The sequence below is a fragment of the Diabrotica virgifera genome, chromosome 4, assembly GCF_917563875.1.
Source record: "Diabrotica virgifera virgifera chromosome 4, PGI_DIABVI_V3a".
Lineage (NCBI taxonomy): Eukaryota > Metazoa > Arthropoda > Insecta > Coleoptera > Chrysomelidae > Diabrotica > Diabrotica virgifera.
The window spans coordinates 98279042-98305673 of record NC_065446.1 but is presented as its reverse complement, the minus strand read 5'-3'; the positions used below and the strand labels follow the sequence as shown (position 1 = coordinate 98305673).

The 26632-nt window shown below is 31.9% G+C and overlaps 1 protein-coding gene across 1 annotated transcript in view; it reads right to left on the bottom strand.

Moving 5' to 3' along the window:
* LOC114326306 (lysophospholipid acyltransferase 6) overlaps positions 1 to 25303 on the bottom strand; it is a 76941-nt gene extending 51638 nt beyond the window's left edge. The window contains exon 1 of the mRNA XM_028274621.2: positions 24849 to 25303. Coding sequence (XP_028130422.1) covers positions 24849 to 25118 — 270 coding nt within the window. The 5' untranslated portion in view covers positions 25119 to 25303. The remainder of the gene's footprint in view (positions 1 to 24848) is intronic.
* Positions 25304 to 26632: the final 1329 nt, after the last annotated feature.

Genomic DNA, 26632 nt, shown 5'->3' with positions numbered 1-26632 from the left:
AATACTTTTTTAGTTATTGTAGACCTATAGGAAGAAAACCTACCTGATTCCTGCCTAGAGTTCGCGTCCGTTTTTTAAGTATTAACAATTTAGTGTAAAAATCGCGATTTTTTAGATTTTGTGCCCCCCATTAAAAAGCTAAATAGATAATATTACAAAATTATTTTGTAACTGCATAAGATTACAAAAGTTGATTTTTTAAAACATTGAAAAAGCTTCAAAATACCGGTTTTTGAATAAGTCAATTTGTTGCTTCGCAAATTGTAAAATAAATGAAAATCGATATTTGTTAATAACTTTTACTAAAGGACATCGCACAGATCTTATGGAAAATATAATGTCACTCACATTCAATAAAATTTATACGAATAGATTCGTTTTAAATTAACGATCAAATCTTATCATTGCGCCAACTCTTAATTATGATTAATTACGGCGCAAATTGCAATTAAAGTTTATCGAAATCACATTTTTGGAGTCAGTAAAAGTGTTAGTTACAATCACTATTGCTCTGGGTGCTATTCAAAAGAGCTTAAATCCCGCTGGGCCTAAGCGGATTAGTGAAACTAATCCGCTGATTTATGGAGTACCGACAATTTGGGTATTTTAAAATATTTTTTCTCTCTCTAACTTATGTACGTACCCATTTGATTTCAGATTTATTTATATCAATTTCTGCTCTTAATATTGAAAATATAGAGTTGGCGCAATGATAAGATTTGACCATTAATTTAAAACGAATCTATTCGTATAAATTTTATTGAATTTGAGTGACATTATATTTTCCATAAGATGTGTGCGATGTCCTTTAACTTAGAATTGTAGGGCTTCACCCAAAATTGGGTATTTTGGTACTTAGCAAACCCTCAAAATTTGAGACCGATCCGTTAATTAGTTTAAAAGTTATTCTATTTGTTTATCCCAGAGACCTTTATTTTGCAATAACATAAGACAGAAAATAATGAACATAGGGCAATTCTGAGTATGCCAAATAAAAGTAGAATACTGATAATATCAAAATGTATTAAAAAAGATAAAAAAAATAATTAATATAATCAAAAATCCTAATGCCAAATTTTTGAAATTTTGTAGTTTATACCTAAACATTTAGAATAACTTTAAAAATATTGTCCGTAGGAACAATCTTTTTATAAATTCGAAAATCTAGGATTTTCAATTTTCAAATGAATTTTCAAATAAAAAATTTAGCCTGGGTTCATTTGGGACAAAGTTAGCGATGTGTTTTTTTTTAATTCACAGCTAATTTGTTTATAATAATTAAGGAATTTCATTGATGCCGTTTTAAAGAATGGGATTTGTATTTTTTGTTAAAAAATTAGCACAAACATTGTATTTTCACAGCACCCTCTACGATTTTTCAAAAATGTAGTTCAAACGCTTACTAGGGGAACCTACGATCCACCGAGTTAAAATACCGAAAAAGCAATAATTTCAAACTGATACAATTTTCTATATCTCCGGATCAACTCAATGGATTTTGATCTTTATTTTTTTAATTTGTATGTAATTTCTACGTACATTACAAATATGCAATTTGTTTATAAATTTATTAATTAATAATCAGTCTAATTTGTTTAAACAAATCTTGAAAAAATATTTTTAATTACACTTTAATAAATAAATTATTTTTATTAGACAATTATTTATTGAAGATAATTTATTTATTAAAGTATACCTTAACTTTTTCTATGATTAATAATGATAGTATTATTAAAAATATGGATTTTTGGGAAAAAATTATTTTTTCAAAAATTGTTTAAACAAATTAAGTATACCCCATTCCACGAATATACGACCCTCTTGGATTATCGCGACAACGAATATTTTACAGTGCAAAATATGAAGAACGAAAGTAAATTGTAAATTATATTGTTGTTTATTGGAGTAATTATTATAGCAAAATACTTTCGTACTTCTTATGTTGCACACTAAAATATTCGTTGTCGCGATAATCCAAAACAGTCGTATATTCGTGGAATACACCAAAGACTGTTTATTAATTAATAAATGTCAAATTGCAAATAGACAAATTGCATATTTGTAATGTAGGTACAGAAAAATTACATACAAATTAAAAAAAGAAAAATAAAAATACATCCAGTAGATCCCGAGATATACAAAATGATAGTAGTTTTAAGTTGCCTTTTTTAGTTTTTGAACTCGTGCATTTGTCGGCTCCCAGCTCCCCCTTCACTTACCACGACTAGTCATTAATTGAACTACCTACATTTTTAAAAATTCGTGTAGAATACCAACTTTTCGAATATGTAAAATTATTTTTTCTACGGACCATATTTTTAGAGTTATTCTAAATTTTTATAAACTACAAAATTTCAAAAATTTGGTAGGATTTCTGACTATATTAGATAATGTTTTTATCTTTTTTTAGTACATTTATGTACTATGTTTAGTTTTAGATATTATCTCTTTTCTACTTTCATTTGGCATACGCAGAATTGCCCTGTCTTCATTATTTTTTGTCTTATGTTATTGCAAAATAAAGGTATCTATCTGGGATAAACAAATAGAATAACTTTTAAACTAATTAATGGATCGGTCTCAGATTTGTTTGTTAAGTACCTCAATACCCAACTAAACACTAAACACTAAAGTTCTAAAGTAGTTTTAGTAAAAGTTATTAACAAATAACGATTTTCACTTATTTTGCAGTTTGCGTAGCAACAAATTAACTTTTTAACTTTTAAAAATCGGCATTTTGAAGGTTTCTCAATGTTCTAAAAAATTAAATTGTGTAGTTTTATGTCAATTATTTAGCTTTTGAATGGGGTGCAAAAAATCGAAAAAATCGCGATTTTTACACTAAATTGTTAATAATTAAAAAATGGACGCGAACTCTAGGCAGAAAACAGGTAGGTTTTCTTCCTATAGGTCTACAATAACTAAAAAAGTAGTCAGCTACCTGGATCTTTGAGTGTCTCGAAAATTTCTAGCTTATTTTCATGGAGTATTTATTACTTCTGGTCCACAAATGCGACGATCAACAGAAAGACATATTTCTATGCTTCATAGACTTCGCAAAAGTATCGAGATTACGACACGCATTATGAGAACAAGTCGGTTTAAGATTGATCTAAACCAGTATGGATATCAGCCTAAATTGTAAGTTAGAAATAAGTTCGGAAATAGGGCAGGCCAGAAAATCTTTCTAAAAATCATGATTCTCGAACAAAAATTCAAAAGAGTTAAAACGTGGACCCTTAAAACAAAAACTGTAAATAAATTGGAAGCCTTTGAAATGTGGACCTACCAGAAAATCCTCAAGATTTCATGACCATCGGATATATTATCTCAAACAAAAAAGTCCTGCATAGAATAGACAAGGAAGGAAAAATTTTTAACACAGTGAAAGTTAGGAAAATATCATACCTAGGCCACATAATAAGAAATAATTTACCAATATGCTCAACTAATAGTGAAAGTAAATATCGAAGGAAAGAGGGTACTAGGAAGGAAAAGACTATCATCGCTAAGAATTCTCCGACAATGGACAGAGCTAAATTTTGAACAGCTAATAAAAACAGCTGAAGACAAAGAAGAGTTTGCAATTATAGTAGTCAAGCTCCAATGAGGAGAGGGCACTTTAAAAAGAAAAAATTATTTTCGCAACCATAATTTCAAACTTTTTGTTTTTTGTTTTGTTTTTGTTTTTGTTTTGGCAAAATTCATTTTTAGACCTACCTAAACAAAAACAAAAACAATGACAAACACACAAGATAATACAAACGTAATACTAAACGACACCACAATAGAAGCGGTTAATGATTATATATATTTGGGACAGATGATAAAAATAAATAAGGAAAACCAAACAGCGGAGGTAAAAAGAAGGGTCAGATTAGCCTGGGCAGGATTTGGAAAATTAAAATGGGTCCTAAAGAATAAAAAAATACAACAATACTTAAAAACAAGAGTGTTTGACCAGTGCATACTCCCAATTCTCACATACGCATGCCAAACATGGACCTTGACCAAGGGAAACATGGATAAAATAATGAAGACACAAAGAGCCATGGAGAGAGCAATGTTAGGAGTAAAATTGACAGACAAAAAGCAGAACAACTGGGTAAGAAATAAAACAAAAGTCAAGGACGCAGGACAACATATAGCCAGACTAAAATGGAGCTTCGCAGGTCATAACGCTAGACAAACGGACAATAGGTGGAATAGCACAATACAACAATGGAGACCATGGACAGGAAAGAGAGCAAGAGGACGACCCCAGATGAGATGGGGAGACGACATTAAAAAGATAGGAGGAACGCACTGGAAACAGAAAGCACTAAACAGAAGCGAATGGAGGAAACTGTGGGAAGCCTATGTTCAATATTGGACGAATTAAAGGGCAAAAGAAGAAGAAGAAGAATTTCAAACTTAGGTAAACGTTTTCAGTAATGTAGGATATTAGAGTTTCGTTCGTAGATTGACGTTACGAAATAAGTGAGTCTTGCAAAAGGGCTAGGTAGGACCGCAACAAGCCTTTCTATATTTGCGTATAAGGATGAGGATATATTAACGAATATATCTACATAGTTGAAACGATAGTTTTCGGCGCACCGGAAAGTCTTGCTATATTAGAAAGATATACACCTTACTCGGAACATCAATGATTAACTAGTACTGTTGTGCAAAAAAGTACTACGTACTAAACATACCTATATTTGTAGATTAAAAACTGTTTCAAAACCTTTGCACGAGCCTAGTTCTACTATTTGTATTTAGATAAGAGGTAACAATAACATTTACACTATTATTCATTGAAAATTAAAACATTCTACAAATGTGAATAGCGTGACAAAATGCGTCAATGATTTGAAACAAACATCTATCAGAAAGCATTCTTTGCAATTCAATATATTACTAAAAATACAAGTAATATACAAAATAAACAAGTATGTACATCATTTTTTTTTATAAACTAGGTATATCTTATAAATAATGATTTGAAAGACCAGATGAGAGACGGTCGGTAGGACGGCCGAGGAAAAAGTGGAAAGAAGCAGTCAGATAGGATCTGAAAAAATTGGTAGTGAGATAATTAGTCCAGGAACCGAAGCTTTTCACCCCTCAATTTTTACAGAATGGATCGATTTGCTTGAAAATTTGAGAATAAGTAGTGGATGTTCCAAGGATCAAAATCTATATGATGCCGAAAGGCGCTTTTATTATGGGGATGTTTGCCACCCCATCTCGGGGGTGGAAATTTTTTATTATTTTGACAGCAAAAGTTGATAAAAACATTAATTCGAAGCCAAAAATGTTGTATACATTTTTTTCATAAAACTAATAGTTTTCGATTTATTCGCTATCGAAAATGTTAGTTTTATATGGAAAAATCAATGTTCTTCTATAGTATACTCATTTACTATTCACTCAATTTTTGTCGCAGAAAATAATTTTTCACACCAAGTTCTTAAGAATTAAATAACCTACAATTTCATATTTAAACATTTTTTCTTATCTTTGATGCTAATCTTTCTATTCTGAAGAAAATGGCATTTTTTACAAAACTACAAAAATTCTTTATTCGATTTTAACTTCAGTTTTTTAAAAACTAATCATTTTAAGCCAGTCAAACTTCTATAATCTATTAATAATACACAAATAAAGAAGAATGAATAAGGCCAATGACTAAAAACACCGCTAACTTACATTATTATGCTTACAATTGAATTTCTCCTTTTTTTTTTCTCAAAAAAATATGTTGATTTTTTAACCGTAACTTTTTTATTTTGTATCTTAGAAAGTTTGGTATAAAATAATTTTGTAGGTTTTTACAAGATCTACAAGCCTATTAATATTAAATCGTACTTAAATTTTTAGTCACAAAAAGAGGTGACTTTGAAAGGGTTGGTAAAGGTGGTTTTTGCATGCTATTCCAAGTTTTAATTGTCAATAGCTCACTTAATTTTTGTCGTAGAAAATTTTTTTCATACCAAATTCTTGGGAATTAAATTAGCTACAATTTAATATTTAAACATTTTTTCACATCTCTGATGCTAATCTTTCTATTCAGAAGAAAATGCCATTTTTTCCAAACTACAAAAGTTCGTTAATCGCTGTTAACTTCATTTTTTTAAAAACGAATCATTCTAAGTCGGTAAAACTTCTCGACTTTATTAATAATACATAAATAAATAAGACCAAGTAAGGTCAATGACTAGTTTTAATTAGGGTGGTAATTAAGGGGTTTCTTCCGACCACTTTTGCGCTGAAAAAAATAGGGACTGATATTCTTTTCATTATAAGTCACTTAATTTTTGAGCTAGAGACTTCTTTTTATTTCTAGAGATAGATATTTTTAAATTCTTTAAATTAGTTTTAACAAGTTATTCTCGAAAAATGCATATTTTTCCCGTCTTTTGACTTTGAAACTACAATATTTAACATTTGACAAAGGAGAGCTAACATATAATAAAGTATATCTTGATTACTGTTGGTCTTAAAGAAAATTAAAAAACACGGTTTTGTTTATTTTTTCAAATAGTACATTTTTGTTAAGTAAGGTTGTTTTGATAAAACGAAAACTTTTGGAGTTATTAGCAGAAAAATGATTAAAAACATTGATTTTTCGATATAATACTAACACTTTCGATAGCGAATAAATCGAAAACTATTAATTTTATCAAAAAAATGTATAGAACATTTTTTGCTTAGAATGAACGTTTTTACCAACTTTTGCGGTCAAAATATAATAAAAAATTTCCACCCACAACAGGGGGTGCCAACCACCCCCATGGTAAAAGCGCCTTTCGGCATCATATAGATTTTGATCCTTGGACTATCCACTACTTATTTTCAAATTTTCAAGCAAATCGATCCATTCTGTAAAAATTGCGAGGTTTTGTCCTATTTGAAGCTTCATTACTTGGACTAAATGGGAAATAATGAGGTGCTAAAATCTGAAACTGCTAGAGCTAATTACATGAAAATCTTAGACGAAACATTACCAAACATCGGTGAAAATTTAAGTATAGAAGAGCATTGGACTAAATGTAAAGAAGCCATGCACACAGCGGCTGACACTGTATCAAAACCTATCATGACCCGAAAAAATGAGGATTGGTTCGACAAAGAGTGTAGACATATTAACCAACAAAAAAATGAAGCATATAAGAGACTCCAGCAGCGTAGAACGAGATCAACTCTCGAAGATTATGAAAATCTTAGAAGGAAAGAAGATAATGTTCAGAAGAAAAAAGAAAGAACAATATGAACACGCTCTAAACGAAATTGTTAACTACCACAATGGAAAAACATACGAAAATTCTACCAACAGATAAATAGCTGCAGAAAAGACTTCAAACCCAGAATAGTAGCCTGTAAAGATAGGGACGGCTCTATAATTAGTAACAAGGAACAGATACTAAACAGATGGGCGCAACATTTTGAAGAACTGCTTAGTGGCAATTATGAAGATGGCGAGGTGGAGGATCCCATGCTTCAAATTAATGAAGATGATCGGCAGCCACTCCCCACCGAAGAAGAAATTAGAGAAGCCATCTTAACACTTAAAAATAACAAAGCCTCCGGTTCGGATAATCTCCCTGCTGAACTCTTTAAAAACGGCGGCGACACCCTCTTGAAACACATGCATAAACTGATAACTGCAATTTGGCAACAGAAAGAAACCCCACAGACTGGAAGTTGGTGTCGTTGCAGATGCGGTCGTAGCATTTGCGATCACGGCTATTATCGTTGCATTTGCGGTCATACAAAAATATGTTGATTTTATCGTTGCATGTGCGGTCATTGCCTAATAAACAAATCATAGTTTTACCTTTTTCTACCACTATCACATGAATAATTCTATAACCAAATTTTTGTAAGATTTAAATAATATTTACCATAGACGTTGATAAGAGGAGAAAATGCTTACTAATAATTTTATTAAGGCAAAAATTATTTTGATATAAAAAAACTTTCTTCTTTTGAGAATTTAGTGAGATTATGTGCACTAATTAAAAAAATGAAGATAGTTGATTTAATAAACCTTAGTGTCACATAAATAAAATATTAGCGAATTGTTGATTATTTCTATATAAATTGGCTACCTTACTGTTTGTGTCAAATGTTAAAAAGTATTAAAAATTTAAAAATGGGAGTTCCTTCCCTAAGATGCTTTCATGTCTTTTTATATTTAATGTGTATTAGTTAAGTACAAACATTTAAAAAAATCTTTCACATTTTGTCCAGGCTTGAGACTGGCTATGATGAACCATAGGCATGTTTAATTTTTTTTTGTTTTTTATCTTTTTTTTAGCTTTTTTTATCTATTTTTTCTGTTTTTTTATCTTTGTTTTTTTTTTTGTCTTTTTTTTTTATTTTAATGTTTTTTTTAGTGAAATTTTCGAATATTTGCCACGAACACCAAAAATGATTTTATATCACAAGAGCGCTGCAATAGTTCTGTTGCACTATTTATCCTATTATCCAGTTGAATATACATTTTCTTTCGTTTCTTATTTTCTAGGTTTAAGTCTTATTCTATTTAATATGAAATCGAAATATTCTGCTTCTTTTCTTAAATTTTTTATGAGAATGTATATGTTTGGATGAGGTTCTTTAACATTCTGTTTAACCGGTTGTTCCATCCTTCCACGGCATTATTTGTTCGGTGTCGGAGGCCATGGCAGTTCCACATATTCATGCGAATCACTGGATTTTCTAGCCATTCGTTAACGAAGTAATCATAAAATTTTGTCAAATTTTCATCTTCCGGAGAATCAGATTGAATAATTAGCTATCCGTCTTCTATTTGCTCCAAAGGTAAGTATGCCAATGCAGAACACATTCTTAAATGAAGTCTAACGTTATCGTCGGTAATGTATTGTGTTGTCAGTCCGATCGATTGAATGTTCCTCCAAAGCGACTGATTAAAATGGTAGTTGAATCCATGCAGTCTAACATCTGGGAAAACAGTGTTGAGAGCTTGAATAACAGCATCTTCAAAATCAAGCGTCACTGTTGTTGGTTTCCATCCGCCTAGTTTTTTTGTCAGTATTGTAAACAGCCTTCTATACGTTTTCATTTTTTTGTTTGGTAGAAGCGCATACAACACAGGGACAATTCTTGTTTCGTCGTCAGTGCTGCCCATATCAACATGCATGGTATATATTTGTGTAAACTGTTTGGAGGAGCTCTTAAATGTACCGTCGACAAAAAAATCTGTTTTTGATGCTAACGTTTCCTTTGCTTTCGAAGTCGAAAAACATAAAATTCTTTCTCCTTCTTCAGTGTCGTCAAAACACAAAACACTCTGACCATCTTCTAATGTCAACATTTCCAGTGGGATATCTATTTCAATAGACGACGCTGGTTCTGGTCCGACACCAGTTTGTAAATGTCTTGAACGACAAAGTGTAGACTTACGTGAGGCATACAAAGGAATTTTACTTACAAAATCGAGTCCTTTTGTAAATAGTTTTTCGAACTCTTTCCTGTAAATGTCTGGGGTTGGCGTGTCTTCTTCTCGAGCTCTCTTTTTTGAAATGTACGTAGCCTTTTTTACTTCTAAGAGAGCTACATCGGGGACACCACAAGTGTGTTGGTTGACTTCGAGTAGTTCCGTCAGTTTTGTCTTCATCCTCCCTTTACAGTTGTGGTGACGTTCTTTTACACATACCCAAGTTACAACATCTTCCTTATTCTTCCTATATTTTCGATACTGATATCCAGCGTGAAGAGCAGAAGGTTTTCCCTTGGTGGTTTCAATCACTTCAAAATTTTCCATTATTAAATGTTGTTACTGTTATTATTAATATATTGTTGTTATTAATATACAAATAATATGCATTTGTTTTTATGTTTAGATTTTGGTTATTCTCCCCCAACCTTTTTAATTAGGCAAATACAAACTTTCCAAAAATCCGTAATGAGGGGATTATTGTGGTTTAGTCATTACTGTTTTCATTACCTATTGTTCGAAATATAGATAAGCGGAATAAAATATTTCAATAGGGTCGACCGGGCCTGCTAATAACTCGGGTGGTTACTAATTTACGACCTTCTTACATTTCTAGCTTTTAATGTCTGATCGCAAGTGCAACGTTACCTGCCAAAATATTTTGGATTGACCGCATTTGCAACGATAATTACCTTGACCGCATATGCAACGACCGCATCTGGACCTATTTCGTACTGTGTCCTCTATACAAAAAGGGAGACATGATGGTGTGTGATAATTATAGAGGCATCACTCTACTTAATATGGCATATAAAGTGTTGTCCAACGTAATGTACAAAAGACTTCTCCCCTACGCTGAAGAAATAGTAGGAGGAGATCAGTCCGGTTTCCGTCCTAATAAATCAACAACGGACCAGATATTTACAGTGAGGCAGATCCTTGAAAAAACCCTAGAGTTCGGCGTCGACACCCACCATATATTCGTGGACTTCAAAGCCGCATACGACTCAGTTAATAGAGGTAAACTTCTACTTGCTATGGTAGAATTTAAAATACCGCTTCATCTTGCCCAATTAACTGAACTTACGCTCACAGGATCAGAGAGCGTGGTAAAGATCCAGAACGATTTCTCAAGACCCTTCCATTGCAAAAATGGACTAAGATGGACGATCGTGTCTCTTATTTAACCTACGTCCCAAATGAGAGTCCCAAATTAATACGAATGGTACTATCTTTAACAAATCAGTACAAATTGTCGGATACGCAGATGACATAGTAATCATAGGTAGATCTAAAGAATCTCTGACCGAAGCATTTCGGTAGTTAAGAAAATCTGCACAGGGAATGGGGCTAAATATAAATGTTCAAAAGACCAAATATATGTGTTGCACTAGGTCAAGCAACCCGACACCTACAATAATAATAATTGACGACCTAGAACTGGAAGGTGTCGACACCTTCATATACTTAGGCTCGCTGCTAACTAAAGATAACAATGTCAGTGAAGAAATTAAAAGAAGAATAGTGCTCGCCAATAAGTGCTACTATGGCTTAAGAAGACAGATGGCCTCAAAAATACCTAGAAAAATTAAATTGACTGTCTACAAAACACTAATAAGACCAGTGCTAACTTATGGCTCAGAAACTTGGTCACTTACTCAGAATGACCAAGAATTGCTCAAACGTTTTGAGCGAAAAATTTTAAGACGAATGTATGGTGGCATAAAAGAACAAGGTTTGTGGGGCAGGCGTTACAACTTTGAGTTGTATAGAAATTTTGGAGAACCTGACGTTGTACAATTCATTAAGGCAGCACACCTTAGATGGATAGGTCATGTAATCAGGCGAGAGGAAGATGCCACAGCCAGAAAAGTTTTTAACCGAAGAGGGCCGATAGAACAACGAGCAAGAGGAAGACCGAGACTTAGGTACCAAGACAACATAGAAACTGATTTAAAATCTATTGGAATTAGAGCATGGAGAAGAATTGCCAGAGACAGGGGCGAATGGAGGATTGTTCTGAAGAAGGCTTTGGCTTATAAAGAGCTGTAACGCCACTGATGATGATGATAATGGGAAATAGAAATAATGGTACAGGACCGACAAACATGGAAGACGATAGTAAACGTGGCAAAGACCCACGAAGAGTTGTAACGCCAATGATGATCATTTTTCTATCGAAATGTTAGTAGAATCTGTGATATTTTTCATAATCCCAGCCCAAACCCAAAATATTGATGATTTAGCTGCGCTAATTACTTATATTATTAGTTTCTTATTACTAGAGTTCGGATTTAAAATCATAAAGAATCGCAAAAAAAGCGCTTAAAAAGCATAACAATTTTACGAAAAAAAGCATTTTATTATACAAAAAAAGCATGAAAATAAGCATATAACTTTTAGCAAACCATTTTTTTAAGAAAATATATATGTTACAGTTCAAGTTGATTATCCAGTTGGAGTTGACTCCAACTAGTTGGAGTCAACTCTAACGGCTGGTTTCAGTAAAAGTTTATTATAAATATAAAATGAAGATTTATATTCAACATTTACTAGTAAAAGTAGACTCCAACTAGGAAAAGTATACTCTTCCCAATGCCATTTAGTAAAAGTTGATTCTGATTCACACAAACAGCCGATTCTAGAAATTAAATGTTACTGAATATGTTCAAATTAGTCTAGGCTGTATCGTCGCCCCCGTTAGGTAAATTACTCCGATTCAAATTTTTTGCACAAACTTACTCAAAAACAGGTCCTTATAACAAATGTACTGGGTGCCAGGCAGTACCTTGATCGATAAATTGTTTAAACAATTTTTTTAGACAAATTCACAAAAATAATTTTTTCACTTCGAACAATTTTTTTTAGATCATTTGGGTTATTCTGAGCAAAAAAAGGTATTTCGTTATTTTTCTCTAAAATTGATTGTTGTCGAGTTATACGCGATTTAAAATTTGAAAAATGCGAAAATATCCATTTTCAAGGCTTAATAACTCGGTTAAAATCCATTATTATGAAAGTCAGAAAGTTACCAAATCATAGTTTATAGCCCCCTCTACAAGATCCAGCAGAAATTTTTATCACTATTTTATTACCAAGCTTTATCTTTAATTATTAACAATGAGCGCTAAGTGCGTATTAGGCGGCCGTCAATGGTGAGTGCTAAAGAGATGCACCATTCCAGCCGTCCAATGGTGAATCTCACTCGCACTCACATTGACGGCCGCCTCAATACACGGTTAGCGCTCATTGTTGATAATTAAAAATAATATCGTATTAATGAAATAATGACAAAAATTTCTTCAGGATCTTATGGAGGTAGAATCTTTGATTTTTTTTTAGTTTCTGAGTTTCATAATATATAATATCGTATGGCATTTTTGCCTTTCGGACAGTTCCGGCGCCAATTACATCTTTAACCCTGTTTCAAGTAACTAGTGTCGATGTACCTACACTAGCCCAGGGGGACCGACGGCTTAACGTGCTCTCCGAGGCACGGTGAGACGGCTCGTGTCATTATTGAAAATGAAAATGGTTTGTCTTTGGCAGGGCTCAACTCGAACCCACGTGCACTGGCGTATGGGGCCAGCGATTATGCCGTTACCCCACGGCCGCTCGCTCGACTTTCACAATAATTATCTTTAACCGAGTTATTAAACCTTGAAAATGGTTATTTTGGCGTTTTTCAAATTTTAAGTCGCTAATAACTCGACAACAGTCAATTTTAGACAAAAAAAGGCCCAACGGATCTAAAAAAAAATTTGTACGAAGTGAAAAAATTATGAATTTTTGCGAATTTGTTTAAAATCATTGTTTATCGCCAAACTTCACTAAAATCATTCATTATTGTACTCATTTGCCCTCATTTTCGGCAGTAAAGTAACACTTTGTTGTATTGAAAGAAGAATGTTACTTTACCTGCCGCGATTATTAATCAAATTAACCGAGATTGAATGTAAGTGGTCAATGGCAGCACTCGATTATTTATTTGAGTGAAATTAAAATTTATTTACTTGAATTATTAAAAATATTGTACAAAATTTATCTTATTATTAATAAAATGTATGTCAAAAAGTAAAATTCTGTAGTGTTTCGCTATTATATTCATACAAAATAAATCAAAACTTTACAGATTTAGTAATTAGGTAGGTATACAATATTGATAACTATCGATTAAACATCAAAACCGGCCATCATTCAAAAGTCATCTGTCATTACTGTCATACGAATTTTTTATTTCGTCTAAAATTAAAAAAAAAATCCTCAAAGTTGTAAGTAAGTGTTAATGTTTTTTATGATTGACGATACAATTTTGTACGCACCACCTCAATACTCTTTATCGAACGCGTCTGTTCCTCTGCTCGTAATATCAGACTCGTTCGATAAAGAGTCACTTTACTGACTGACTTTACTGAAATTGGTTAAACAATTTTTCGACCGCGGTACCGCCTGACACTCTGTGTATTTGTTATAAGGATTGTTATACGGATGTATTTCTTTGAGTAAGTTTGTGCAAAAAATCAAATCAGAATAATTTACCTAACGGGGGCGACGTTACAGACTATACTAATAAGTAGTTGAAACGGTCAAAACAAAGAAACGCACACTCATCAAAAATGCACACTCATCAAAAATGCACACTCATCAAAAATGCACTTGAGATTCTCGTATAATCAACATTTACTGAATCGATCCAGGCAGAGTCAACTCCAACTAGTAAAAGTTGATTTAAATTTTTAAAATCAACTTTTACTGCTCGTTTCAGTTGGAGTTGACTCCAACTAGTTGGAGTCAACTCTAACTGAGAATCAACTTGAACTGTAACATATGTTATTATCTCTAGGCTTAGCTTAAGAACTAGTAAAGGCCTATTACAAATTTAATAATAAAATAGAAAAAAACCAAAAAAAAGATAACTGAAACAAAAATGCTGTAACCTAATTTTTTTATTAGAAAAAGAAGTCGCATCCACCAAAAGGTTATAACTATGCCTTTTAATTTTTAACGTCCAATATCTCGAAAGCCAATGACTTAATCGTTACCAGTAAATAGTATATTATTTACATAGAAAGTATTAGAGAATCGAAAAATTTCGCTAAAATAGTAATTCCCTCAGTGGAGTAGAATTTGGGAAGAGTCAACCATTAACTATACCCTGTCGTATGCCTCTGGTAGTAGCTAAAAACTTTTATTTATCACAATTTAGTAGACTGTATAGTAACCACACTTTCTGCCAAGTATAATAAGGATACGTCAAATAGTTTGAAAGTACATACTTGGTAAAAATAATTTTTAAATTTTTAAATTCAACAAGCGAAAACAACTAGGACTTAGACTGCAGCAACTATACTGGATTATCGGCAGGAAATCAAAACTGACCATTCAAAACAAAATACTTGTATATAAATCAATTCTAAAACCAATCTGGACATATGGAATCCAGCTATGGGGCACAGCGTCAAATTCAAACTTAGAAATACTTCAAAGGTTCCAAAATAAGGTTTTAAGAATAATAGTCAATGCCCCCTGGTACGTGCCAAATACAGCAATAGAAAGAGACTTGGAAATCCCCACCATCAAAAGTGAAATAAAACGATATAGTGAAAAATATCGAGATAGAGCAAATACGCATGTGAACCCCCTCGCGAGTGATTTATTTAACACAGTAGGTGAGGTGCGCCGCTTAAAAAAATTTAAACCAACGGACCTGATAAGCAGGTTTAACTAAGTGTACTCAGAATAACAAACAAATAACGGTTTTAAATAAATAGGTTAATTATGTAAAGGAAATAATTCACTGGAAATATTTCCTACATGTCCAATGTAAATATCCGACCATTTACTTATTGTCCTTCAATATTATATATGTGACAGATTGTAAATATACTGGGAGTTAATAAAAAAAAAAAAAATTTTTAAATAAAATACCCTGTAACTCAGTAACTAGCCACATTTTATTTAAGTGATTTTCGAGGTGATTTTAGACCAATCTTAATATTTTTAGGTTTAAAATCTACAACGTAGAGATTCGACATTCTTAATGAAACTTAACCCTAAAAGGGTCCGTAATAATATAACTCCAAGAAAAAAAAGAAGAGGAAAAAAAGACAAAAAAATTTGTTAATTTGTGAAAAATTCCCAGGAACCCAATTATCGAAACGGCATTTCAAAATATTTAATCCCCGCGACGTTATTAAAAAAACAAATTATAAACAAATTTGAATAATTTACAAATGCCATTTTAGGGGGAAGTTTAATTGAAATTTTAATTTATCAATACATTTATCGAAAACATACATAAAAATAAAAATAATAAGATTTAATACAGGTGAATATTTCTTTGGCAACAACCGCGTTTTTGCAATTGAAAATAGAGTAACATTTAATAAACAAATTCAATATCTCAAATACTAGTAAATATTTTTGGACATTTTTTTTATTTATTCCCGATAACATAGCGCAACTTTTTGTAATATAAGATATTTTAGAGTGCTTATTTAAAACGCTAAAAATATTTTTTTGCAAATTTGTTTTTAAAGTTTTATGTATAATTATTTAAATAAATAGGGGGTCAAATTTAAATTAGTAAGTCTTGTGTGAAAGATTTACCCTTCAACTTTGCAGAGAACAATCGTATAAACCTTGTATGATTTGGATACTTTCTTGAAAATATCTTTTGTACCCACCTAAACTTTGATATAAAATTTGTTTCAACCTGTACGAATTTACATTTTGATTTACATGTAGTGTAATTTTATTTCACTAGACTATAATGGGAAACAGCCGAAGAAGAAAAATATAAATGAATGAAGAAAACAATCACAGAAAGCATCAACCAACACTAATTTTAATAAATAGGATATTTCCATAACTTTCACGACTCTTTAGTACTTATAGACGAGGCAACGAAGCATTAAACCTAGGAATTTTGTGCAGTAAGATGAATCGTCATGCCACTTTTTGCATTCGATTCGAGAGAGTGTCAGGCAATTTTGTGAACTAAATTGATCTCCGGCAAAAACTTTTGTGCATAAGAAAAAGCATCTTTAAAGCATCTCGAAGATATTTAAAGTAAAAAATTTAGAACTAAGGAAATATTGACGGAAATGAGTTCAATTTTTACACTTAAGGGGTTTTGGAGGTCACCTAATACGAATTTCATGACGGCGATGGTCTCCGAGGTACCTGGTGCTCTGGGACGACCGAATAATTCGCGGGACGATCAAATAATTCGCCAAATGAAGATTGGATCGAAAAATTGAAAAATAAGTGTTCAATATTTTTCAAAAATCTATCGAATGACACTAAACAAAACCCCCCTACTCCACCCCCTGGAAGTAGGGTGGGGTAACTTTAAAATATTTAACAGAAACCAGAAACCCCATTTGTTATTGCAGATTTGGATTGCTTAAGGAAAAGTAAGCAACTCTTATTCGAGACATTTTTTAGAATTGTGGATAGAGGCGCTATAATCGAAAAAAACGATTTTTTCGTGATACCATAGGTCAGGGGTCACCAATTAGCGGACCGCGGCCCGCATCCGGACCGTGAGCTAGTTTTGTGAGAACCGTCAATAAATTGAAATTGTGTATTATGTTTGGCTCAACTTATGTGTGCGAAGCCGCTTTATCAAGAATGAACTTTATTAAAAATCGGTAGAGATCTCACTTAACAGATGAATATCTCAACTCCCTAAAGACTCAGTTGCACTAAACTCACTCCAAACTTCAGACAGGTTGTACATAAAAAAATGTCATTTTTCTCTCTGATAATTTAATTTTGTAAAGAGTTTTCCCCCTTATTGTTATACTTACTAATCATTAATTTTGAACGGGGGGAATTTTAATATAAAATTGTCATGTGCATTTTTTTATATTAATTTCCTCTCTATTATATGTTAAGTAGGAGTACTTTTCAGATGTGCATTTAATAATTAAAATAATTTTCAGATTTAATAATTTGCAACAAACACCTTGCATTGAAACTAATGTAGAAAAGATAACATGTTAATTAGCATTTTGTACTATGATTATTTATTTTAAATTCCTTAGTTTCCTTTCTACAAAATTGAAGATGTCTAAAAACTTCATTAGCATTCAAAATATAAATTCCTAATTTTTAAAATATTCTCAGTAACAATTTACAATACTGCTGTTTTCAAAATATACTGATAATAACATTAAAACAATAGGTACACAATGAATTTATATTTTATTTATTGTACCAGGAAAACTTACAGAAAAGTATAGAGTAACCAAAAAACAATCAGATATTATTAGTTTTCCTTTCCATATTAGTCCATGTGTGATGCCACTTTCGTATGAAAAATGTTTCTGACTCGATTTCTTTGCGGATTCCTGTTCAAAAATCTCCCCTTTAAACAAATCAGAAAGGTGCCGGGTGAAGACATTTTTTAAACAAATTCAAAATTAGTTTTGTGCCTAGAAAAATGTAATTTTAGGTTTCTTGGGTAATTATAAACAATAAAGGTCTCTTGTCATGTCATATTTCTGAAAAGTTTATAGTTTGCGATGCTTGAAAACTCTAAGTTTTAATAAAATGACAGATCTTTTTTATTTAAGACGACCCAAAAATGCTAAAAACATATATTTTCGCGGGCAAAAAAGGTGATGTTTTGAATTTGTTAAAAAAAATATTAAACAATTTCTGCCCAAAAATTTTGGCCGGCACCCTTCTGATTTGTTTATAGGGGATATTTTTTAACAAGAATCCACAAAGAAACCGAATCAGAACAGTCAGACACAGGCAGCATAAATCCGGACCCCGGAAGTGTCATAGGTTTTCGAAACGGACCCTCAGGGAAACTAATTGGTGACCTATTAAATTATAGAAACGGTCTAATATCTCGAGAAATACCACTCCACCCCCTGGGGTTGGGTGGGGGTAACTTTAAAATCTTAAATAGGAGCCCCCATTTTTTATTGCAGATTTGGATTCTTTACGTAAAAATAAGTAAGTAACTTTTATTCGAGACATTTTTTCGAATTATGGATAGATGGCGCTATAATCGGAAAAACAGGGTCGCGGACGTTTCCCCAACTGTCATCAATACGACTATCTTCACGCGTAACTTTGATATGAGAATTAAAAAAAAATATCCATTGAAATCCAGATCCCGTAATTTTTTGAGCGTTATAAAGTGAGTACAAAGACATACATATTTTTTTTTGTAATTACAGCTTTAATTTACTGTTAGACTAGGGCGCATCTGTAAAAATATTAGTACATTTGGACGTTGAGAGGTGACTCAAATTTTTTTGCAGAAATTGCTTGAAAATAAATCAAATAATAATATTTGAGTTATCCTCCCGCTCAAAAAGGTCCGGAACATTGTTTAAATAATCAAAATGTCAAAAAATTAAGGAAAAATTCGATTTTTTTCTTGGTTTTTTGATTATAACTTTAAAAGTATTCATTTCCGAGAAAAGTTGTGTCCACATAAAAGTTGCGTAATTAAATTTCCTACAATATAGAATAGGTTAAAAATTTAAAAAATAGTCACCCTTGTTGCAAAATAGCAATAATTGTGAAAAAAACATACAAAAACAAGTATTCGCATTTTACGTTTTTCAACCATTTATGCTACACTTAGGACCTTCATATTTCACCCTGAGAAACCTTATGATACAGTTAAATAATACTTTAAATTTCATTAAGATCGGTTCAATAGATTTTGCAAAATAAATTTTGCAATCCAGCTTTCGTAAAAAAAATTCATTTTTTCAAAATGTTACAGGACTGAAAATAAAGCAGATATCAAGTTGAAAATTTTTTTGCATATAGAAGTGTACTGTACCTTTCATTTGCAATTTTGCAAAATTAAAATCGATTAACACCACGGCGTCAGGCATTTTTTTAAATAAACATTAATTATTGGTGCTACGCGCAGGACAGCGGATAGTTTGCTCTGATTGGGCATTCCAATGACCTTTGACAATGATTGATACATTTTAATTTTTATTACATTTCGATATAAATAAATAAATTTGTTTATTGCAAAATAAAAACACATACTCTATCCTTTGAAATAACACTTTTATTAGCAAAAACTTTCTTTGTTCATATATTTTAACTTAAATAATAAAAGTTTATTATTTTTAAACATATGCAATTGTTTAAACAATATTTTACAAACAATAATAAAATTAGTTTGATTTTTGTGGAATTAAAATATTAAAATACAACATATAGAGTAAGATAATAATATATTAGATAATGATTGGAAGAAATTTTGGTGGAAATCAACTTGTGTGAATCGAACACCGCTGTCCTGCGCGTAGCACCAAAAATTATTGTTTATTTAAAAAATTTTCTGACGCCGTAGTAATTAATCGATTTTAATTTTGAAAATTGCAAATGAAAGGTACAGTACACTTCTATAAGCAAAAAAAAATTCAACTTGCTATCTGCTTTATTTTCAGTCCTGTAACATTTTGAAAAAATGAATTTTTTTTGCGAAAGCTGGATTGCAAAATTTATTTTGCAAAATTTATTGAACCGATCTTAATGAAATTTACAGTATTGTTTTACTGTATCATGAAGTTTTTCTGGGTGAAATATGAAGGTCCTAAGTGTAGCATAAATGGTTGAAAAACGTAAAATGCGAATACTTGTTTTTGTATGTTTTTTTTCGCAATTATTGCTATTTTGCAACTAGGGTGACTATTTTTTAAATTTTTTACCAATTCTATGTTGTAGAAAATTTAATTACGCAACTTTTATGTCACTACAACTTTTCTCGGAAATGAATACTTTTAAAGTTATAATCAAAAAACGAAGAAAAAAATCGAATTTTTCCTTCAATTTTTGACATTTTGATTATTTAGACAATGTTCCGGACCTTTTGAGAGGGAGGATAACTCAAATATTATTATTTGATTTAATTTCAAGCAGTTTCTGCAAAAAAATTTGAGTCAGCTCTCAACGTCCATCTCAAAACAGATGCTCCCTGGACTATGTACACTTCTCGTAGACTCTGCCGATAAGGTAGAGTCGTGTTGGGGAAAGCTCGCGTGTCCGGAAAAACACTATTTATTAGCGCCATCTATTAACCATTCTAAAAAATGTTTCGAATAAATGTTACTTATTTTTTCATGAGGAATCCAAATCTGCAATAAAACATGGGGATTCCTATGTCTTTTATTTGGAAGTGTATTTCTCGAGATATTAGAATTAAAGTTGCTTATTTTTACGTAAGCAATCCAAATCTGTAATAACACATGGGGGTTTCCATTTAAGATTTTAAAGTTACCCCCACCCGACCTATAGGGGATGGAGTGGGGGGGGGTCTTTAGTGTCATTCGATGGATTTTTGAAAAATATTAAACGCATGTTTTTCAGTTTTTCGATCCAATCTTCATTTCGCGAATTATTCGATCGTCCCGCGAATTATTCGATCGTCCCAGGCTACGAGCTCCACCCTGGGCACCAGGTACCTCGGACACCTCGGTACCATTGCCGTCATGAAAGGGCCTAGCCGGGTAAGATGATGAAAAGTGCCCCCAACTCGATTCGAATTCCATATAGGTCACCGTTTAGCATATATAGTGAAACTAACTTTCTGAAATTTTTAGCCCCCTAGGTGGTCATGTGACCCACCTAGAACCTAATTAGGGTTTTTATGCTTTCATTTTTTATCTCAGCCGCATCGAGAACTAGCGAAAAACTTTAAATAAAAAAGTTGTAAGCTTTAAAAAGTTCTGTCCGAAAAATTTTTTTTTTAATTTTTGGCGGAAAATTTAAACTTTAAAACGATTTTAAAATTTTAAATGAGCATAAAAAATAACTAAGACATTCGTTTTCACTAAAAAAATATATAACGTGTATTTTTGCACCATGTTTCACCCTGAATTTTTTCAAATTTTTAAAATTGGTGAAACGCATCTTTAAAAAACCGCATTTTTTCGTTTTTTTTTTTTCGTTTTTTGATACAATTTTATACATATTTTTCAAAAAAGGTAACACCGTCACTAGAATAGAAAAAACTGAAAAATAATTGGGGGTTGCTTAATAAAAAATTTTTGTAACGCCATCCATTTTCAAGATACAGGAAGTTGTAGAAAACAACATTTTACACATTTTTTACGATTTTGCCGAAACTACTGGCAACATTGTAATAAAACTTGGCGGGTTTTAAGAGATAGTTATTGTGCTGCTTTTGACATACAATTAAGGATTTGATATTCACCATTGGCGCGCATAGGGGTAATAGTCTGAACTTTTCAAAGAAAAAAGATAGTACGCCACTGACATATTTCAAATTAACAATCATTTTTGAATTCCTCGTTCAATTTGCGATAAAAAAAACTATCTTCTCATTTTTTCATACGATATCGTTTTGCTGCAGAAAATAAAATATCTTTTTTTTTTTTTTTGGCTTGGACTATGGTCATTCAGCCAGTCTCAATCAAAAGTAAATGTATTAAAGATATTGCCAATTAGTGAAACTTGGTTGTTATAATATTATTAAAATTTTTTACTTCTTATTTACCTACTCATTACAGCTAATGTACATACTATGTTAATAAATATAAATATATTATACTACTTAATGTTTATCAAGAACACATAGTGTATACATTTTACAAATAAAAATATTAATCTTAATATTAAAATAAATGCATTCTTTTTTGTATTTTATTTTAGTTTTTTTGTTTTGTTTTTTGTTTTGATTTGTTTTTTTTTGTCACTACGATAGGATGTCAACCCGGTTCATCCCCGCGGAGGTTTAAATCCTCTTAGTGATTTTTTCTTTAATTTTTTTTATTTTTTTTTATTATTAATTTTTTTATTTATTTTTTTTTTGTTTCATGTTTTTATTTTTTTTTTTAATTTTTTTTCTTTTTATTTTTTTTTTATTTTTTTTTATATTTTTTTAAACATATTTTACAAATACTTATAACTAATTAAAATAATATTTTACTATCCGACAAGAAAGATACCAAACAGTCAAAAATTTTCTTTTTATTCAGTGACAGAATAAAGAGAATATTTACAGGGAGTGGGATGTTCTGGTCTATAATTCTTTTAATTAGGTGATTGGTTAGGTGTTTATGCTTTTTGCATTCAAAAAATATGTGGTTCAAGTCACTTTCAACCTCACATTCTTGACAAATATTCAAATCTAATATGTTTATTTTAAATAAATGTGCAGGATAACATGCATGTCCAAATCTAATTCTACTGATGGTGGATATGTATTTGCGAGGGAGGGTGAAATTCTTATACCAAGGTTTTTCTGGAATAATCGGTTGTATCAAACTGTATTGTGTTGTTGAAATGTTACAGTACCTTTCCCAGTGTGTTTTCCAGCTCTTCATCTGTTCAGTTCTTAAACAAGCAAAAGCATCTAGAATGCAGGGCTGATATTTGGTTACTGTTCCATGGATGAGGGAATTTTTAGCTAATTGGTCTACATGCTCATTATGTGTAAGTCCTGAATGTGCTTTGATCCACATAAGTTTTATTTTTGGGGTGTGTTTATTAATTTCAAATAAGATTTTTTTTATTAAAAAAATGTATGGATTAGAAGTACTACAAGGTAGGTGAAGTGTTTGAATAGCAGTAAGCACAGATAATGAATCAGATAAAATTACTGCGGAATTATAGGATGCCAACTTGAAATAAATTAAAGCCTCATATACCGCCGCAGCCTCGGCAGTAAAAATGGAGAAATTTGAGGGCAGTTTAAACATTTTTTCTATAAATTTATCTGGAATATAAAAGGCACAACCAGTACCATTTGAACTTTTGGATGCATCTGTATAAATACAAACAGATTTTGACCAATTTGTAAGGTAGTTGTTTAAAACAATACTGTTTAATAAAGAGTGCTCATGATAACTGGGTTGTATTATATCTACTTGATTTAGTAACTCAAAGAAATCTTCGAAATCTACCACTTTATTTGCAACTGCAAGTTCAGTATTATTATCCGCAGTGTTTCGAAATGCGTCACATAACGGTGGCGAGTATTCTTAACGCTTCCAAAGTATTCGAATTAGTTTTTATAATGGATGTACGAGTTTATGTAGACGTAGAAACTACTAGAAGTTGGAATACTTTGTAGGGTTAAGATGTTTTATTTTTTGAATAAAAATGGCGCGTCGTATGAAAAACTAGGAAGATAGATTTTTTGTTACAAATTGAACGAGGAATTCAAAAACGATTGTTAATTTGAAATATGTCAGTGGCGTACTATCTTTTTTCTTTGAAAAGTTCAGACCATTACCCCTATGCGCGCCAATGATGAATATCAAATCCTTAATTGTATGTCAAAACATGCACAATAACGCACCTCTTAAAACCCGCCAAGTTTTATTACAATGTTGCCAGTAGTTTCGGCAAAATCGTAAAAAATGTGTAAAATGTTGTTTTCTTCAACGCCCTGTATCTTGAAAATGGATGGCGTTACAAAAAATTTTTATTAAGCAAACCCCAATTATTCTTTAGTTTTTTACCTATTTCAGTGACGGTGTTACCTTTTTTGAAAAATATGTATAAAATTATATCAAAAAACGAAAAAAAAAAACGAAAAAATGCGGTTTTTTATTTTTAAAGGTGCGTTTCACCATTTTTAAAAATTTGAAAAAATTCAGGGTGAAACATTGTGCAAAAATACACGTTATATATTTTTTTCGTGAAAACGAATGACTTAGTTATTTTTTTATACTAATTAAAAATTTTAAAATCATTCTAAAATTTAAATTGCCCGCCAAAAATTAAAAAACAAATTTTTTTCGGACAGAACTTTTTAAAGCTTACAACTTTTTTATTTAAAGTTTTTCGCTAGTTCTCGATGCGGCTGAGATAAAAAATAAAAACATAAAAACCCCAATTAGGCTCTAGGTGGGTCACATGACCACCTAGGGGGCTAAACATTTCAGAAAGTGAGTTTCACTACATATGCTAAACGGTGACCTATTTTCCAAAACGGTCTAGAACGGTCTAAATTTTTCATTTTTCATTTTCCATCTCTTCGAGATGCACTTTGAAAATGCATTTTCTCATGCACAAAATTTTTTGCTGGAGATCGATCTAGTTCACAAAATTGCCTGACACTCTCTCGAATCGAATGCAAAAAGTTGGATGACGATTCATCTTCTGCAGAAAATTCCTCCGTTTTGGGCTTTTTAGTGCTTCGTCGCTTCGCCTATTAGATAACTAAACCAGAAACTTCAAACATTTATTTAAGTGTCAAACAGAAGGTCAAGGCAAAGAGACAATAACATTGCCCATTTCAACGAGTATCTAAAGTAGGTACTTCAACTGTATTTTTAGTTTGTATTAGATTAAAGTGGAGTGTTAATATAATAATGGTGTTGAATGCAACAGTTTTGTTTTGCCGGTAACTAATAGGAATGGGAAAGAAAGTGGTACTTACCATGTAACATATCATTGGTAGACCTGCCAAATGTATAGCTTGAAACCCAAAGCAAAAATACCCCATGCACAACCCTACAACTAATCCAAATGCATGTCTGATTTCCGTTCTCGTCTTGCTAGGGTGGAGTACTGTTCTATAAAGTGTAGATAATAGCAGAGCAACGATTTGGCTTATGAGAAAATTGAGTTGATCAGTCTCAAGTCCGGCATATTGTGCCAGACCTGCGAATATTTGGCTGCCTTGGTAGCTGGAAGTTCTTGCGCTCATCTTAACACTTTTTTTCTTTACACAGTTAACATTTGCTTAGTTTTCACGCTTGACATTTGAGTCACACACACACTGTCAAAACAAATCTTCACACACGACCTACGTTCTACGTTCTCTTTGGCGCGTTTCTACCTAATGCTTCGTTTCCACCTATTTTATTAAGAGAAAGCGGTGTTGCCGCTTCAGTCAGTTGTTTATATTTAATTTTAAATAGCTCCTACTCCATAATTAAAAACCATTACATATTTATTTTGTTTATGTATAATACCTAATTATTAATTAATCCCTACGGTTATTTTATTGGCATGTTTTAGGACAATACTATTACTATATTTTAATAATTAATTAAATTTTTATTATCGTTCCTAATTTCTTTTTTTATAAGAGTTGATTAGTTCTGATTAATATTTTTAATAAGTTCGGCAATTTATTCCCATAGAATATAATCGCTGTGTAATTACCTATTACTTATTTATAATTCCATAAACATAAAATCCTTTATAAAAGGTATATTTATTAAAATCCCTATACAGGGCTACATCAAAGACAGAACTAGTTTTCAATCGGTTGACCGATCATCATCAGTGCAATCCTAAAATAATTAATAATTGTATTCCCTATTTATAATTAATAATTGTATGAAATAGGTTGATACCAAACCATTAAACAACAAAATATTGAAAAAAGACTAAGTTTTCAATCTAATGGCACATAAAATAATATAATGGCACAAAAACAATGGGAACCTTCTCTTGTTACACCTCCGAGGCTTCTAAAATTTGCAATCCATAACGGATGCTGAGACTATAGAAGATGAGGGAATTTTACAATTTATAATTCACGTCCCATCTGCTCAGCGCGGTAAAGTTCCAACGAGAATAATTCCCTTCGTACTCCAATCAGAGTAAACATGTAAACCAAAAATGAATAACCATTTTCAATTTCGGTGCAACACGAAACTATAGCCGCATCATATTCTGGTTCAATCAGAGAGTGCAGCAAGCACCTCTACCGGTTTCGAAACTTATTAGTCTCTCATCAGGAGGCACATATGCTGTTCTCTCTCTGACCCAACCAGTACAAACCCCGGCGTGCAGGTACGGATTGCAACGAACGCAATGGCAGGGATGCCCTAGCGTCAACTGAAAAGTTTTCAATCTAATGGATAAAATAATACTAAAAATATTTTATGTGCCAAATATTTATTTTATGTGCCATTAGATTGAAAACTTAGTCTTTTGCTAGCAATATTTGTTAAGAGTACATACCTAATTCAGTACATAGCCAACTAGACGCACGAAAATATTGGCGAGTTTATGTGAATCCGTTGCACGTTATTATAAGTTGTTACCACTTTTGCTTCTGGTTACGCAGGATAATCCTCGCTGTCGGTCGGGACTGGCTCGTTTCTGAAAATTTTGAAGGAGCGACGATTCTAGTGACGGCGTGGGCGCGCTGTATATCAGTAGGCTTTGTTACCATTTTTTTGTTTTGGTAACGTGAGTTTAGTACCT